The sequence below is a fragment of the Ciconia boyciana genome, chromosome 1 (genome assembly GCF_034638445.1).
Source record: "Ciconia boyciana chromosome 1, ASM3463844v1, whole genome shotgun sequence".
NCBI classification, from domain to species: Eukaryota; Metazoa; Chordata; class Aves; order Ciconiiformes; family Ciconiidae; genus Ciconia; species Ciconia boyciana.
Window position 1 is genome coordinate 145,407,212 of NC_132934.1, and position 18,490 is coordinate 145,425,701.

Here is an 18,490-nt window from a genome sequence, read left to right on the forward strand (position 1 = left end):
GCTGTAACAGGGTGTCTGGTGACCACATCCCTGCTGCATTTAACGAAGACAGCTGAGCAGAACAAAGAAGCCACATCTGCGAGTCTACACGTACAACAGTTGCACTGTCACATACAAGGGACTTAAGGGACTCTGCTTAAGACTTAAGCTCTTAGAACAAACCTCAGAAAAAATCAATGGGACTTTTTTTTTTCCCTTTTGGAACAATCAGGTTTTGGTCTTTAACACTCTTCCCATATGAACTGTGTGGGTGAGATACATATGCTCAGGACTGGTTACGTCCCAGACTTTTAACAATAACGGTGGTGTAAATGGCATACTTGCCTTTACCACAGTGCTGCCTTAGAGGCCTAACTCCAGGGATGCACAAGAAGAGAACAGAGACTTGAATTTTCCTGCTAAAAACATGTTCTCAAAATACATACTCCTTATCCTGTTTACTTAAAAATCAGAGATGCTGCATGTAGAAAGGAAAGCCTCTCTAGTTTTCTGGTCTATCTTTGTATGTTGCATTAATATCATCAACACCTTTAAAAATAAAATTGCAATGACATACCCAGTAAAGAATCCATGCCAACCTTTTCCATTGCATACAATGTTTTATATTAGAGAGGAGTTAGTTTCCTTGTTCAAAAATAACTTTCAATTTTGACCAGCAGTAATACTGATGCATCCCCTAAAACACAAGCACGAAGACTGAAACAGTTCTTAATCAGAAATCCCACCATTTAAAAAAAAAAAAAAAAAAAAAAACCCAACAACAACAAACCCCCAAACCCCTCATGCCTGAAAGTCATATATTTGCCAGTACCTGATATGAGGAGCTAGGAATTTCAGATGAAGGATTAGACAAGCAGCCACTGTAATTTTCCAAGTGATTCTTTCTGCAGGAAGCTCTTGTGACAGTAAATTAGGCTGGTGACACAGGCTTGCTTACAGCTGTTGCCACTCGATGCACACCCAACTGTAGAGTAGTAGATCTTGAAATAAAAGCTCTAGCAAGTAGCCAATGGACAGAAACACATGAACAGAGCACATGATAACCCTTAAGACACACTTTGAAGTGACTCTCAGGCCCCAAAAAACATTTCTGCCAGAGAAGCGTCCATTTTACCTGCGAGCAAACTTCAGTACAATGAACACATTAAGCCTCCAGCTTGTTGGTAGACACCACTATATGACAACTGAGCCCTTCGTGTGGCAACTGATCTGTACACATGAAAGAATCTGTTACTCTCAGTAAAAGCAAGGCTGCTATTTTATTAAAGGGTAATGGAAATAGTTTGGGCTTAGGAACTGAGATTAGGCTGTACAGCAGCTAGATGTGTGGGAAAGTGATTTTTTCCCCCCATGTGATAAAGAGGAGGAGCCACAAAACAAGTGTTGAGCTAGAAATAAATCATTTATTTTAAAACAATACAGATTAATAAATAGATTAGTTATCAGAAAACTTAATAAATAGCCTTTTATAATTTACACAAGGCAAATACAACATGCCTATAACTATTTCTTAAAAAGCAAAGAGAGTAAGCTTGACTTGTAAGCCATTAACAAATCTATATATACATTATTTGGAAGCTAATAAAATAAACCATTTTTATGTGATTGGTAGTAACTATATTGCAATGTAGCGTTAAAGCAACCAAACCTGACACTATATTTGTTGCCATCCACCTTTTCCCCATATCCCATTAGAACGATTTTTTACATTCCAGGAAATAAAAAAAAAAAAAAAAAAGAGGAAGTCCCACAGTTCAAAAAGGATTTAACTCAAAAATACCCCTTTTATGTAATATTTTCCACTCTGTGGAGCAACTGTCTGGGGGGGTGGGCCAGGGGGGAGAACCACAACAAAAAAACAATAAAAAATACTTATTTGCAGCTTTTAAAAAAGATTTCTTAATCCATAACATTTCAACACTGCTGTCTGAAACACTTGGGCATTAGTAATAATGTTGACATCATTGGTGCCTAACATGATACACACTAAAATTCTGCATCACTTAAGCCCATATTCAGTAGCACCAAAGAGTTATTACAAAGACTAATCTCTGTAAAGAAAAGATAAGAGGAAATAAACGTGATAACATTTGATTTTACAGTAAAATTTCAGCAGTTACACCATCTCAAAACAACTGAGGAAGATCTGTAGAATCCTTCATGTTTTATATTTATGAAACAAGAAAGTGAGAAGGGTATAACGCAAACAATGGCCCATTTTAAGCAGCCCATATTTAATAACCCCAAAACTTTCTTCAAATACAACCCCCCTATTTTTTACCTAAAAAGGAAAGCTAAACCTCAGATTCTAGTATTTCAGCAGATAAAATCCAGTGTTTTCATTTTTCAGTGCTAGTTACTTCAGAAAAATACATATGTTCAATATAAACCAAGATTATTAATAGGAAGCCTCACTTGTCAAACTGTGATATGACAGGTTCTTATTAATGTTAGTTGCAGCTCACTAATAAATAGGCTCTATTTACACATACAGAGTCCTGGAAAGTCAATACAGCAGATAACTTGTTTAGATATTTTTCTTTTTTACATAAGTATTTAAGGTGTAACAAATTTTTTTTTTGGTTGTATCAAAAAAGTTCCTATTCTTCTACTGAACATTTGAGGGATTTTTGTGTTTGACACCTAATAAAGATCATGACTGACACATGTAAATCCTCCATACACTGAAGGGATAATGATCAAAGAGCTATCTTCAAGTGACTACCAAGTAAATATGTTTGACAAGTATAATAGAAGCCAGACATAGGGAGTGAAATGCCTTTCATATGGATTTGAATTTAATTCAAATGCATCCCACCACTGTCATGAGTCCACTTTTTGTATGTATAGCCTCTCCCACTTCTACTTTGGAATCAGAACTGAAGTCATCCGGCTCGTAGCTATCAACAGACGTAATGCAAAGAGAACATGAAAAGGGCAGACCCATGAGGGACACCAAAGCTCAGGAGACAACTATGCACATTTGCTCCCTGAGATGATGGAACTCAGATATCTATCTTATTCAAAGTGCTTACTTGTCAAAGGGGTGAAAAAAAAAGAGGAAATGGCTAAAATTCAACTTCAACGGTGCCTCCTTTTAAATCAGAAAAGCAACGGGACTAAAAAAGGTAGGACACCTAGAACGAGGAGGGCGTGGGATGGAGGGGAGAAGAATCATACCAACAGTGACAACAGAAAATGCTAATACATTTCTAAAGTTAGAACTGAACCAGATCCAGGTACAGCAAAACTCAAAAGAACACTGCTGCATACTGAACAAAGTAGCAAAAATAAAGGTTTCCATTATTTAGCATTCATGATGTAAAAGGCTGCAGATATAAGTGATGTGCAAGGCCACGAGAATTTCTTTCACCTTACGTGCTGGCTTTTGACATCTCTGTTTTAAATAGCAAGGTTAACTAGACATTTCTAGAAAGCTCATCACAGATGAGGAGCAGCTGGGGAGAAGAGAAGCAGCCTATGCAGACATTTATCAGCTGTAAGGATGGTCAGAGGACCACAGAACACGGCTGCTACTTTATTCTTACTCTGCATAGCGAGCGCTTATCAAGTAAACTCATGTGTGTGGTGCAGAAAATGGCAAGGTTTAGACAGGGCAGTCAAGTTATTTTGAATCTAATATTTACTAATAATTTGCATACACACCTAACATACTAGGATAGGCACTTTCTAAATAAATAGGAATGAATTTTAAAACAAAACAAGACAAACAAATATGGCCAAAGGAGGACTAAGATGAGACCACAATCATTTCCATTCTCACCTAAAGATTTTTGCAGAAGTCTTCAGAGATTAAAGGCTAGTACAAAACCAACATGCAACTCGAACTCTGAATTTGAATTTTGAAAAGACAACTTGACTTCTTCAGAAGAGAGCTAACACTGTTTTAAAAAAGTAGGTCACTACAGGTCTCATAACCTATGTGCAATTCCAGTTTCCATCAGAAAAAAGGGAATTAATATGACAAAACATAATTGTCTGCCGAGAACCAAGATACCATCTTCCAATCAGTAACGGAAAAGAGGTTAGTTTTAACCAGCTTTCATAGTCCAATTCCCCTCATCTACAATTCTCAAACTTTCTAGAAACCATACGCAATATTTGAAAATCCATGAATATGGCCTCTTCTCTGCTAGCAGTATTTTATTTCACCAAGATACCCAGTTTCCATGCTGGCCTATAACAACGTACTGCCAACTCAGAGTCATCCCCCCCCAATTTGGAGTTATAAAACAAGCTTCCAAATAACACAGTGGGGCTCTAACTCCCTCAGAACAGTCCCTTCAGAATACTAGATCTTTAGGATTCACTGTTCATGATTATTGCTGCCATCAGAAGGGCTTATAATATTCCTTTTAAATGAAAATGGAGGCTAAGTTTTAAGGTAACATTAATTTGGGTCAACAAAAAATATCAAGAGTGGACAGTATTACTCCCCATTAATCAAAGTCCACATTCCTGTCAGCCAGCCACAAAGCTACATTCATGATTCTTGATAAAGCATCGTGAACGTTTTCAAATACTGTCTCATAATCACATTAGGGTTTTTTGTTTGTTTCAAGAGATATTCTGAACTAGAGATGTCGAGTTCCACTGTACCCTTCCATTTTTGTACTTAAACGGAAACCAACATTCATTACTTTCCTTACAAGTTTTTTGACTCGCGATGTTTTAACTACCAAATATAAGTAGGACATGAAAATTAACTGTTTCTTTCTTTGACGTATCAATATTCTCTAACTGGTTTAAACTGAGCAGTTGAGAATCATTCCAATCATAGCTTAAGCTATCTCTACTACTTGTCAAAATATTACGGCTGAACTGTTCACACAGGTCTGTACATTACTAGATCTGGATGTATATCCCTATTGGTTATCTGAAACTCGGCTCTCTGAATGCCTATGCTTTTTCAGTCTTTAACCTCCTTTTCCCACGTTGCAAGAGGATCAGACCATCTTTTTTTGAGCTATGAGAAATCTCATGCTCTTCTCTCTCTTAAATTTCTTTTTTTTGTGGTCCCTGCTTATTAGCTAATTCACAAAATGGTTTCCTATATTTAGTCACTTAACTAAAATAAAGGTATGCTGGACTGCTTTAAACAGTCCTACTGTAGATTACCTCTTCCCATTATGACTATGGGTTTTTCAGAAGCTGTCAAGGCATCTAAGGGTTTCAGCTCAGGTTTGTAAATACTTCCAAAAATGTGTGGCTCCTTCTGGATGCTTTACTGTTTAGAATTTGAATACAGTCCGATATTATAGACAGTGAAACTGAATTATTAAACCGGTATAGGCCATCTGAAACAAATACATTCACATTCATGCAGTATTTTTGGATTACAAAGGCACTGAAATAGTTCTGAGCTGCTTACAAATAAGCCACCACATAGGCAATGAGTCTGTGCATCATTTCCACATCCTTCACAGTCTTTCTGTCTGCTCCCAATTAGAACTCTCAGATGAATGCGGTATGTCTTAATGCACATAAGTTACAAAGAAAAATGCATACCTGGACACTACCATCAGCTGATAAGTAATTAGTGAAAGATTTTCAAGGGTCTGCTGCTCTGTATAAAGAATTCCATTTAAAACTCCCCAGTGTCTTCACTGCATGGCAGACCAAGTTGCCGAGACAGTCACTACAAAGGACAAATCTACAGTCCACGGTTCAACCAACATTTGTCTCAGAATTCACAGCCTTGATGGTGAACACATTGCTATATTCAGATTAACAAATTGTTCCACTCACTTTTTTTTCCCCTCATATTTTAAGGTATACATCACTCATGAAAGGTGTCAGATTGAGTGCATTAGAAACTGATGTTCTCTGCCCACAGAAACAGTACCTCAGAAGCCACAATACAAGCTTGCACACACAGGTCTGTCAGAACATCCCCAGATCTTTTCTGATGGATTGCCTTTTACAGTAAGGAAATACATCGGTCTCTATGCTGACTCAATCAGTGGTTCCAATTAAGGTCATTTATTGTGTTGACTGGGGTACATGGACAACTGTTCCTTTGAAACTGGATGGAGGCCTGCAATTTATTTCACATAGGCCACCAAATCGTCAGAGGGTAACTACCAACCTGAATCATATTTGAATCAGTGACCTAGAAATGAAAGACTCTGCATCCTTCCCTGAGCCATCCAGTTTCCCCTGAAAAAGTATTTTAATCTGTCTTCATGTTGGGTTTATTTAAATCCCCGATATTGAAGTTGAATTCCTTGAAGACTTGTATAAGAACAATTCCAATAGATACTGTGGTGAATCCACAAGCCATTCCCAAGAAATCTACCACTCCTACGTTACTCCATTCCCTGAAAAGGATGGCCGAAGCCAGCAGGACTAGGGTGGTAAACACAACGTAGTAGATGGCACCAAACACAGAGGAGTCAAAACATTCCAGTGCCTTATTGATGTATCTGAACTGAATGATAATGCTACATCCTAATACTGCCAGAAGTACCAGACAGAGGTACAGAGCCCTTTGACTCGAGGGGTTATTGTGAAAGATATCTTGAGCAGCCAGCCCAATGCCTTTTGTGCTGGGAACAGTGAAACTGCCCAACAGAGAGCAAATACTGATGTAAACCATGATATTAGTAGGTCCATGAGCTGGAGCTATCCAGAAGATAAGCAGGAGAAGCATTAGCAGCACTATGCAGAGATAACCCACGAAAACTGGAAAACAAAAAGAAAACAAGATCATAGCAAGGTGAGAACTCTTGGTCTTCTAAAGATTTTAGCAGGCAAATCATGTCATACCAGTGAACTTCAGGTATACACCAGGATTAAGATTTGCTACTGAATATAGATCCAAATCACTGAGCTTTTAGAGATGTTGTGGGCATCTGCAGATGATGATGTTGTCACGTTCTTTGGGTAAAACAGATCATCACCACAAAATACACACTGTTGCACATTTGAACTGGATTTAAGATGGCTTTTTTTTCATGCTCTCTTCCATCAGGATTATACTCCTTAAAGCCCCCTATGACAGACAGCAGCGATAACACCTCATTAATAACCAGTTCAATAAAGCATGGCGCGTGGATCTAGCAAAGAGCTTAAACATAAAGTTAGATCCCATTAAGGTGAGTAGGGAGAGTTGGAAGAACTGGGAGGCCATATCATTTACATTATAGCATCAGTACACAGATTAGACTGATGAAAAACATTTCATGCTTTTCAGTTTTAAAGAAATATATTTCAAATTCATTTTGGTCAGACTGAAATGGTAAATTTACACCAGGGTGTTTGTTTTCTTCGTTTGCAAATTTTTTGGATAGCTGATGTTATAGATTTGAGTTTCTCTCACCTAAAGCAATTAAAGGAAATAACAATAGTTGGCAGTTTAGCTCTTATGCAAGACAAATAAAAGTGGGTCTGGCACGTATTAGGACTAGTCTGTGTCCTCCAGGAGCTAGTGGGGCTTTACATTCTCTGTGAGAAAGAACAGGCGTTTCAGCATATGTCTCAACAGCTTACTTCTACACACCTTTATTGTGCCAAGAAATCTGCTTGGAACATAACTGGTATCTAGTATAAACTTTTAATGAAAAAACAAATGCAGAAGACATGGAGACTGCATGAAGACTGCAAGACTGCAGAAGACAATCAGTGTTTTTTGTTTTGTATAAAACAACTTAAATAGAGATCCTAGAATTATACCTTTCATCTCTAAGTAGCAAGATACACTTTTTCATAATTTTAGAAAATTACAAGTTCAAATGGCCATTGTTCTGCGCTTGCTGTGCAGGATAACGTTTTCAAAAGTATCCACATTTCCTTTCTGCACACACGTATCAATAAATCTGCCGAGTTCCAAGCATAGTACAGCAAGGCATAGTTTTCCCACACAAAAGCTGTACTGGTTTGCCTCTGTCACATCAGGGTTTCTTCAGAAGTCAATTTTCCTCTACCTGATGGAAGTGGTAAGCCTCCTCTTCCTGCATGCTCTTGATCAATCTCACAAAATCATTATGAGTTAATAAAAGAACGAAGTACCTGGATTTGTAAGCTTCTCTTCAAGCTCAGCCTGAGTTGTTACACTCTCGGACTTTGGGGAATGGATGATGAGAACAACAGACCCAGCGCAGCTCAGCAAACATCCCAGCTTGCCAAGAATGTTCAGTTTTTCTTTCAGTAAGTAAGAAGCTAAAATGGACCTTTCAAAGAGGAAGAAAATTAAAAGTTTGACTACATCCTTTTAATAATGCTCCAACAGTGATCTCCCACATTAATTTCCCTCCTAAAGGAATAGTATCAAATGTTGGTGGATCTTCAACCAAATGTTGGTGGATCCTCAAAATGCATTTCTGACTTATCTTAGGAAAGATTCATCCAGTCTCAGTCTTACTCAATCCTTAATGTTTCATCTCAGGAAAAAAAAACAAAACCCAAAAACGCAACAAAAAACCCAACCACAACACCCCCAAAAACAGCACCACATCACCACCTCCAAAAAAAGCCAAACCCCCAAACCAGGCATCTGGCACCAGAGGCAGATATCTACCCATTAACAATTTGGTGAGCTGTCACGAAGCCCCATTTTATAGGTGCTACGCAGTCATGAGATAAAAGTGGCCTTTGGTTGCAAAGATCACAGGGCTCAGCTCAGACACACAGCTGACCGAAATACACAAAATTATGTGGCCTAGGATAAAATAATAGGTGGTTAGTAGACCACCATCAGCGTGCTTCATAGTGTTTAAAACTAAAGACAGCCATGAAGCCCATGCAAAGCAATCTGCACTCTGAAGTAGATGACCAGTGCAGTCAGATACACAATTCAGCAGCCAACAGTAGGCAACAGAAAAATCTCGAGTCAATGCACAGCTTTGTTTTTAAAGAATTGTACTTTTTCACTGCAGTAGATTCACAACTGTAGTTCAACTATTCACAAAACATTTAGTTGCATATTAAACTCCTTTTAGGAACACTCACTGCCTTTTTTGTTCCCTCCCTTCACATGAACATAACATTCAAGAAGCTGTGGGCATGCATATGCAAAGGACTCCCGCTTCAGGAAACAAATGGGGCCAAATCCAATTAAATGAAAATCAGCATCAATAAACACATGTGGGTTGTGGATAGCAGGGGAGAGAAAGAATGTGAGACAAAAGGACAGATCTACACAGTAAGGGAACTGTGAATAAGAGAATAAGTAGAAGAGTCCAGAACAACCACAGTGAAAGGAAAAAAAGAAAAAAAAAAAGAAAAAAGTTTATCTGTTCTAGATCATAGTGATAGTTAAAGCAGAAGATACTCATGAACCCTTTCTTCACCATTGCCCCCCCCCCCCCCCGCCACTTTGCCGGGAAAACAAGAATACGTGACATTATAACACATCATTAACACCTATAAGCCTGACATTTTCTCAGTGGACCTCCAGTGATCACTGAGTCTGTCTGACATTTTATTAAGTAGTAACAAAATTCAGATAAGACCAAGAAAAGCAAACTCTTACCCAAATGGAACGCCAAGAGCTCCCAAGGGCGTCACTAGCACAGTTGGGACTGCAGTGTAGGCCAAGAAATTCCCTATTTGACCCAGAGCCACTGTCAAGAGAACCAGAAATAAGCCTTTAAATCCCTTTGTAAAAAGAAGTAATGAAAACTTACCCAATACTGTTTGGGAAAGACTGACCTAACTGGAAAACAGATGTTACAAATTTGCTTAGCTCTGTTAATTTTGCACTTAAACAAAATGGCTGGAATTTTTCTATATTTTTAAATTCTTTTTTAATATAGGATTTATATTTGCCACCCAAGAAGATCCAAGAGGGCACAATAAATCTCATTTGCAACTTCTCTTAGCTGAATATAAATAAGACTATGAATTAGAAACACTCATGGATTACACTCAAACATCTCAATATTACACTCAAATCTTTATATGAGGAGGGCTAAAAGTATGTATAACCCATGATTTCAGCTTTAGAACATGCATACATGTAACACGAATGCACTTGGTTATAGTTCCTAGCAGCAGTGTTACTTTTTTGGGGGAAAATAAGGACAGTACTGAGGAAAGGAATCTACCAATGAAATACTAAGCACATGCATAAGGGCTCTTCAATATACAGTAGACCACATCAAATTTTCATACCACTATATAACATCAAAAGTAATTCCTGACCACGTAAAAAGAACAGATCCCTGACAAGTCACAAGAACAGCCTCACAATCTTATTTTTTTCTTTCCCCCGACAAAAGCAAATTCCAAGATGTACCACACTATTGCACATCACAGCTGTGATAAACAGTTCATGCATTCAAGTTTTCAGTTAAAAAAGAAAAGCTGGACGGTTTTGCAAGTGCTGGCAAGTTTATAATAGGTCAACATGAGCCTTGCATAGTTACAGGGTCTGTGGTAACTGGCAAGAACCTTGAGATTGAACACAAATTACGTACAGCTCAAATTTCCAGTTGATGTTAAGAGCCATTATATTATCAGCATTTAAAAACATTTCAAGAATCCAAACTGTCTTTATGCTCAGGCTGTCATTGCCCTCGACTATCAAATACTGTTACCATCATCCTGTTCTTTATACCTGCAAAGCACTGTGCAAACGTTAATTAATTTACCAAATTAGCTGACATTACCAGTAGAGCTGAAGACCTGTGTAATCCACAGGAAGTACGAAGGAGACAAACAAACTTACAAAATGGCAGAGTGTGGCAAAATTACACTAATTCAATTCACTGAGGCATTCTCTACATGTCTCTGGAGTGAGCCAGAGAAGTTAATGAGCAGCGTTTCTAGAGCACAAGAGTCAGTGATGGTCTCCTGAATTCTCCCTGCCCCGGGAACAGAGTAACTCAGCTATCAGCCTCGGGTTTGTTTTTCAGCAGACGTACGTGGCAACTTTGGCGTTTTCTTCAAGGCATGTGAAGGCACTGGGGCAGATCTTGCATGGAGAACGTGACACAGCTAGCACACTGTGTTTCTGCAGATTACATACATTTCCAAGTGACTCTGACAAAAGGTTGCTTTTTTTTGGAGGTCAGCTGCCTTAACTTTCTGTTGGAAGAACCAACACCGATCCATAAATTAGGTCTCTGAAGCTTCAGTCAAACTGCACATATTGTAAGGTAACTGAACTTACCAGAAGTTTTCAGTATCACCATGGAGTAATAGTAAGTCTCTTACCACCATGAACAACAGACCAGGACTAATTAAGACCAATTAAAAAAAAGAATCTCAGGAATTATTACCATCTACCTTATGTTGAGGACCTTTGCTGCCAACCTATTCAGTCCTCTCTGGATAGAAATTCCTCTCCCGATACATCAATGCTGTAAGTCAATTCATGGCTTCAGTTCTTGAAGGCACACCAAGCTTTAAGCTTGCTAAAGGAGTACCAATATCCCCAAAGTTATTGCAACACAAAACTTGATGCACACTGACATGTCTACATTAGCAACGAGACCAGGAGTAGATCTGTACAGCAAAAGATGTCTGCTCTACACATGTCAGGGGTTTTATTTCAGACTAACTTCAGCCTGCTCCCACAGACTGAAAGTCTATTTGCAGCTGGTGTGCGCTAGGCATGTTCCTAGAGTGCATCTTCCAGCCTAGTTTCATCTTAAAGTCCAGTTCAGGAGCTCCAACATTGGTCCACAACATGAAAGAAAGCCCAATCCGTGGAGACAAACAGGAGATTCGCTTCACAAGTGCATTCCCCACCTGCAGTAAAACGCTAGCATAGATGTATCCACTATAAAAACCAGCCACATCTATGCTGCTGTCAAAACCTGCACTGAAACTAATTAATTAGCCAATTAATTAGTTTAATGCTCATTGAAATACCTGTACACATGCTGCAATCACTCTTTTGACTTTTAAAAAAAATCCCTTAGCAGACTCTGTAGCCCTTCCTTTGAAGTCTTCAGTAATCCAGTGGATCCCAAGGCCCCAAATGGTTAGGCAGTGTTATGCTGAGTCAGCATGCCAACACAGAAATGCTTGTTCACCATCTGAACAAATATTGTGAAAACAAGTGGGTAGAGTTTATGCAGGTTTTGTTAGTCATCCAAACTCCAAATTCCCTGATCGAGAGAATGATGTCAGCTGTTATAATTTCACCCAGATAACTGGGGATATTGCTAATTCCCAAAACATCACCTTTCTCTGCATCCCATAGGTGCCTACCTGGCCCTTGCTATTGCTGTTTGTTACTCTCTTGCAATTCTGAATCTATAATATCCTTAAGCAACTCTTCCCTTGGTTCCTTTGTAAACTTACTGAGGTTTTGTTTTGAAATACCTGCACCTAGCTACTGGACAAAAGCCAACTGATACCATTCCCTTCAGCTATTTTGCCTTCATTCAATTCTGTCAGCTCTTTTAAGCACGAAACTGTTTTCTCTGATTCACCAAGATAGACTCCTGTAATAAAACCTCTCTTATTTTAACTCCTTCTGCTTGGAGATTCAAGATGGGAGCCTCACGAACAATAAACAGCAGTGATTAATGCACGGATTTATTGCTACTTAGGCAGTAGTGATCCTGGCAGAGGAGGAAGCTGACAAAGTACTACTTAAACTCAGGTTAAATTAGCCGAGGACTTTCCTCTGAAGCTCTGTTGGCTTCTACCCTTGCTGTAAACTTTGTCCTTCAAGGGATCTATCAGTTTCCATTCCTTTTGCATATCTTGAAGACAACAAAAAGAGAGACTTACCTTGTTGCCACAAAATAAGAGGCACAACTGGATGCATATACTTCTCAGAAACAGCACCAGAACATTTCCAAATAGTTTGCAAAAGGCTGGGTTAGAGTCTAAAAGTGGGGTATGATTTTAAGCTCGTGGGTAGAACTAGGGCTGAACTGCAAGAGGAGAAAGCTAGCTGCTCCCCATGCTCTGGATTCACATCAGAGAGCGAACTTAGCCTGAGCAGAGTTACAAAGATACCAAGAGTGAAATTACACTGATCTCATATCAGCACCACACAAGACTTCACATTAATCTCGTAGATTAAAAGCAAAACTGAAACTGTATCTGTCAAACTAGAAATCAAAAAGGATTTTTTTTTTTTAGTTGGGGCTGGATAAGTACTTTTTGATCTAAAAAAATAACATGTGCTCAATGAGCCCTTTTGTGCAGAGCGACAATTTCTTATTCACTTTGACTTTTATTAAAAACTGAGCAGGCCAGCGCAATCCAGCACACAAACCGTGCAGGAGCCCAGAGTCAGAGCAACGCGCGGCTGCCGAGGGCTGCAAGTACCAAACGGTTGGGAAATCTGGACAGATGTCTGACTTGGGATTGTCCCAGCTCTTTGCCTTCTCAAACACCGTCAGACACAGTAGCCAAAGTGAGAGTTTACTGAAGGTCAGATATTTCTGAGGGATGGGAATTTCGTGACAAGTGAGAGTGAGACTCAAGATGAGAACCCAGATTTCCTGATGTCTCATTTCACCATCTAACTGCAACTTTTCCCTTCAAATAAAAAATCAAACCTTTTAAGCTACTTACTTGCAATAGTGCCAGACCACCATACTATATCTGTTAAGTACGAAGTACCTGGAAGAGGAAGTACAGGAAGATGTATTAGAAAAATATGAAAATGCAATATTGGAACTACAAAATAGAATAATTTCAACAGTCTCAACTATTAAGGACCTTCATCTTAACCCTTTTCTTCAAGGCAACTGAGTGGGAGGAGAACAAGAGAGAAGGTGCTCGGATTTGGCCTAAGTGTCCAAGTTGGACCTTCTTAAGACAACATATTAGTCATAAGTTCTGGTTTCCAGTGAAGTACCTATGCGACGCTAACGCGGTATTACTTAGAAAAGCATCCAAAATGCCACCAAATGCTTCTGAGGATGCCATTTACACATACACGTTAGAACCACTACTAGGAGAATGGGAAACCTATGGAAACAAAACATGATTTGGATCAATGAGTTTGGTAATACAGCCTCAATGAAATTGTAGCAGAGAAATTGTTTTGGTACGCAGTTTTGGCAGTACCGTAGCGTGGACCAATCCTCCTGCATTTGAGCATTGGAAAATGCTATGACCGAAGCCTCTGAATTCCTGACATGCTGCCATGTTTCAAAGAGAGGAGTAAAAACTCTGGATTGTCCCTTAGTGTCTCCTAAGCTCAAGGATGATTATTTTCATTGTCAGATTATAGGCTCTTGCCTTGGGATGCGCCAGGGGAGCCTGTGCACCACATTTTATAAGTTCCGTTTCTGTAGAACATCAAGGCTAATGACTGCTTCCTAAACTAAAGCCTGGCCTCCACCGAGCACAACCGTGGAATCACGCTACGCTCTTACATTCTGCTCCTCTTTCTAGCAATTCAGCTCCACATTTATTTGGGAAGATGCTCTCTCAAGAGCTGCTGGAGCAGTAAGCAATATTGTACCTACCCTGAAATCCCACATGAAAGAAAAACACAGTAATCTATAACTCTGGAGATGTATAAAATATTAAGTGCTTGGAAATCACACTATATAATTGAAATGAGATGGAAAATGACTAATGAAAATGGCCAGCTTTAGAGTGGGAGTAATCATTTTTTAGACTTTTGTTATTGCATATAAAATAAAAACACTGTTGGGGGCACAAATTATAGAAAATATTGACTCAAGTAAGATAACTTTGCAAAATATTTGCCACCAGCTGCTGTTTCTAACTAAGCAAGGATTACTAATTGCATTGATACTATATTATTGATTCAATAGAGAAGACAGAAAGGACTTGAAGTGCCTCCTTGTTAATTATACAATACCTACCAAAGCCAATGGAAAAAAAGACATCATCTGACACTGACGATCTCACGCTCACAGCTCCTTGACATGGTTCTGCCTTGACTGCTAGATTCAAGGCAGAACCACACTGCTTCACAACATTAAATAGAGAGAAACCTAGGGCATTTGCCTGGATGTCTCCACACTGAGCACGACAACAGGAATCTCTTGGCAAGATACACAAATAAACATCAGTAATATCTTCGAAACAGGATGTTTTACAGCTGCCAGCGCTGAGAAGGCAGGCACATACCCATCACCCACTTAACCCAGTGCTCCACTGAAAGCTCTTCAGGAGTAAATAGACCCACCTATATGGCAAAACGGAAGCTTCCCCAACTGCCTTGGGATGGAAAGTCATTCCTTTCTCTCAAGTTTTCTCATTGTTTCCCTTACAAAAAAAGATTTGTATTTACGATGCAAATGTGATCTCTCTGTGGACAATAAAAATGGATTACAGCAACCTTGGAAGGAAAGGGAGACCGTGCTTGCAAAACAGTAGTTTGTCTGAGGCCCTTAACCGTAAGGTCATTGCAGAAAAGCCCAATAAACTTGTTGGATCAGGCTGCCAGCTGGTAGTAACATAGTTGCAAGCTTGAACACACTAGATGCAGCAGGCACTGGAAATGCACTGCTGCTCTAACACGAACCATCTCAAATACCTGTATGTTTGTGTGTGTGTATGTGTGTAAATATATATATTTACATACACACACATATACAGAAAAAATACCTAGCATGCCCAGGTCAGTAAAAAGGATATTTCATAAGAAAGAGTTCCCAGAACCTATGGACACGTGCTCACACACACACAGAGACACCATCACCTGCAAAGCAAATGGCTATTGACCACAGAAATACAACTAAAAGGTCTCATGCAACCTGTGTTTACAACTTTCCCCTCACATAAAAGCATGATATTAAGAACAAATAAATAGATTGCATTTTCCTATATTCACAGCATCAAGATGCAACTAGCAAAATGCTATTCAGAGGCTGCGCGCTTTGGGGACCTCCAATTTCAGAATAAAATACAGAAAATCTTCATACTCGGTGAATTTACAGCTTTGTCTTGGCTAAACTGTCTAGATAGCACAGTCAGTTCCCAAATACATTCATCGCAGAAAACAATAACGAGGTGTGGGATTTCAATATGAAAAAAAAAAGACTAGGGATTTCATGTAACCGCTGTGCCTTTCTTCTCTACAAAAGGAAACCACCACGCGACTGAGGTAACTGGTGGTGTGCGTCCGTGGAAGAGCTAGAATAAACAAGCGACAAGATGCGCTGGGGCTATTCACGGCAAGAAACTCTCCGAGCCAGAGAAACGGGTAAGAAAGCCCCACAGGTACACGAAGATACGGCAGGAGAAACCCGTGTGTGCACACACACGGACACGCCAGTCGCCAGTGCCGTGCTACAGCGTGGCAGCAGACCGGTGCGCAGGCCACGCATCGGAAGCTGTTGCTGATGACTCCGCTCAATGCACCCTCCTTGCTCTCCACCTGCCGCCTCTCCGCTCATTGACCGCATCCCTTTCGCCGCGCTCCAGTCATGGACCTCTGATACCAAACACACTTAAGGCGACCAACTGAGGCCGGCTCCCCCGGCCCAGCCGCCTGGAAGGTGTCCCCCGCTCCAGGCGACACCGTGATCCCCCCCCAGGCAGAGGCTCCGCCGAGGCCCGCGGGCGCCTGTCCTCCGCGCCCCCGCGGGACGGGACGGGACGGGAGGGGACGGGCCGGGCCCCACGGCAGCCCACTCTCCCCGGGCCGGCCGCTGCCGCAGCGCGGGGCAGCCGCGGCCCTTCCGCGGGGGCTGCCCGGGGGCGAGGGGAGGGAGCGGCCCCGGGGGAGGCCGGACCGCCCCCGGGGCGGGGGGACCTGTCCCGCACGGTGCCGGGGGCGACGCTCCGGAGACCGGGGAGGTTACCGGGGGCGGCGGCGCGGAGGGGAGAGGGCGGCTGGGAAGCCCCGGGGAGCGCTTCCGCCCGCCGCCACCGCAGCGCCGGGGCCCCTACCTCGCCCGCGGGCCCGCACGATCCCCTTCTTCTGCAGGACGAAGGTGGAGCCGTTCACCAGGCTGGAGACCACGGCCACGCTCAAGCCCAGCGACACGGCGGCGGGGCCGGGGCTCTGCGCTGCCCCCTCGCCCGCTGCCGCACCGACCGCCATCCGCATCGCCCCGCCGACAGCTGCTGGCACGGCGGCGGCCCGGGCCCAGCGCACCCGGAGCGGCTCTGCGCCGGGACCCGCCCTGCGCTGCGCTGCGCTGCGCCGCGCCGCGCTGCGCGACCCGCCCCGCCGGGGGCGGCTCCGGGCGGGCACCGGCGGCAGCCGCGGCTCCTGGCGCCCGTCCCGCGCGGGGACGGCAGCAGGATGACGTCATAACAATGGCATTTCTCCCCCCCCTCCGCCGCCGCCGCTCTGACGTCACGGCTTTGTGCCGCCCTTCTCCGCGCTGGCACCGCGGGGGGCGAGGCGGGAGAGCTGCCGTGCCGCCCCCAGTGCTGCTGCTGGGGGCTTGCAGCGTTTTGGGGCGCGGGTGGGGGGTCCCCGGTGTGGGGGAGTACGCAGCAGAAGCTGCGGTCCCCGGCGGAGGGAGCTGCCAGCGTCCGTGGGCAGCGGGGCGCGGGAGGACGTGGGGTGATGCGGGAGGGCCGAGGGATGCGGGAAGATGTGCAGAGGGACGTGGTCTGCGGGAGGACGGAGGGAGCCCCGCCGGGCCAAGGTGTCCGGTGCGGGAGCAGCGCTGCTTGCCAGCGCTCTCGCTTTCCCTTGGGGGTTTTAGGATCTGTGTCGGCTCCCCGGTCCGGCAGAGAGCAGGGTGCGTTGCAGCGGCCGGGCAGGAGCGAGCCGAAGGCCAGGCAGGGGCTGGAGGCCGCCGCTGCAGCCCCCAGCTGTGAGCCGGAGCTGCGGCTCGGTCCAGCCCGCCGCCGGCTGGGTCAGGGTGCCGGGCAGAGCCGGAGAACCGGCAGGTGAGCGTGTGGCTACAGACTGGGAAAGCTCGGCCGCTGCCAGGGGTCGTGCTGGTTGCCTGAAAACTGGGGGATCCGTAAGCACTCCGGGTTTGCCGGGCAGGGAATCCCAGAATCTGCATTTATTTCCAGGAAAAAAGTTCACTCGCTCCTAACAGCAGGGCGCGGTCAGCTTCTCAAAATCACGGGTCTCCCAGCCCCACTCAGAGATCATTCAACAGCTTTCAGGCTCTGGGAGGGCAGAACATGCGTCATCCCACCCTCATGGAGAAGGGCTGGAGGTCTCTCTGGTAGCAATATCCCTGGGCCATCACCGGGCCCAGGTCTCTCTCTGAGAGAACTTAGTCTCTCAAAGCATGAAGTGCTGAGCTGAAAGCAACCTTCCTTGCTGGGCAGAAATATTTTGTAGCATGTATTTCATTGCAGTTCTTACCATTCCCAGATGCGTGTTGAAATAAATCAGTCCATAAATGGATTACTGTGGCAATATCCATCGAAGGAAATGGGATACGGTATCTTGGCTTGGTGTAAATGAAAGTGGACGTTTTTGTCATTTGTAACTATTAGGCATACTTCTTAGTGTAAATTTTAGCATTCCAAGGAAATACGAGTTTAGAGAAGAAGCAAACTCCTGAAAACGTTTCTCTTGTTAGCGTATTTCTCAGTTTGCCTACACTGCTTGAGGCAGCTCTCCTAGGAAGGCACGGGAAGGCTATGATATGCTTTT

The 18,490-nt window shown here is 42.8% G+C and overlaps 1 protein-coding gene across 2 annotated transcripts; it reads right to left on the bottom strand.

Annotated features, from left to right (window-relative positions):
* Positions 1-938: 938 nt before the first annotated feature.
* Positions 939-17,116, bottom strand: NIPA1 (NIPA magnesium transporter 1). 2 transcript variants are annotated; one of them, XM_072849613.1, is made up of 5 exons: positions 15,098-15,201; positions 13,504-13,551; positions 9,494-9,584; positions 8,032-8,192; positions 939-6,705 (listed from the first exon to the last, which is right to left on the bottom strand). In XM_072849613.1, coding segments are annotated over exons 2-5 (765 nt in total). In that variant the 5' UTR covers positions 13,505-13,551; positions 15,098-15,201; the 3' UTR covers positions 939-6,193. The 2 variants fall into 2 exon arrangements, with proteins under 2 accessions (XP_072705714.1, XP_072705711.1); XM_072849610.1 differs by lacking the exon at positions 15,098-15,201 and adding an exon at positions 16,807-17,116 and having other exon boundaries at positions 940-6,705.
* Positions 17,117-18,490: the final 1,374 nt, after the last annotated feature.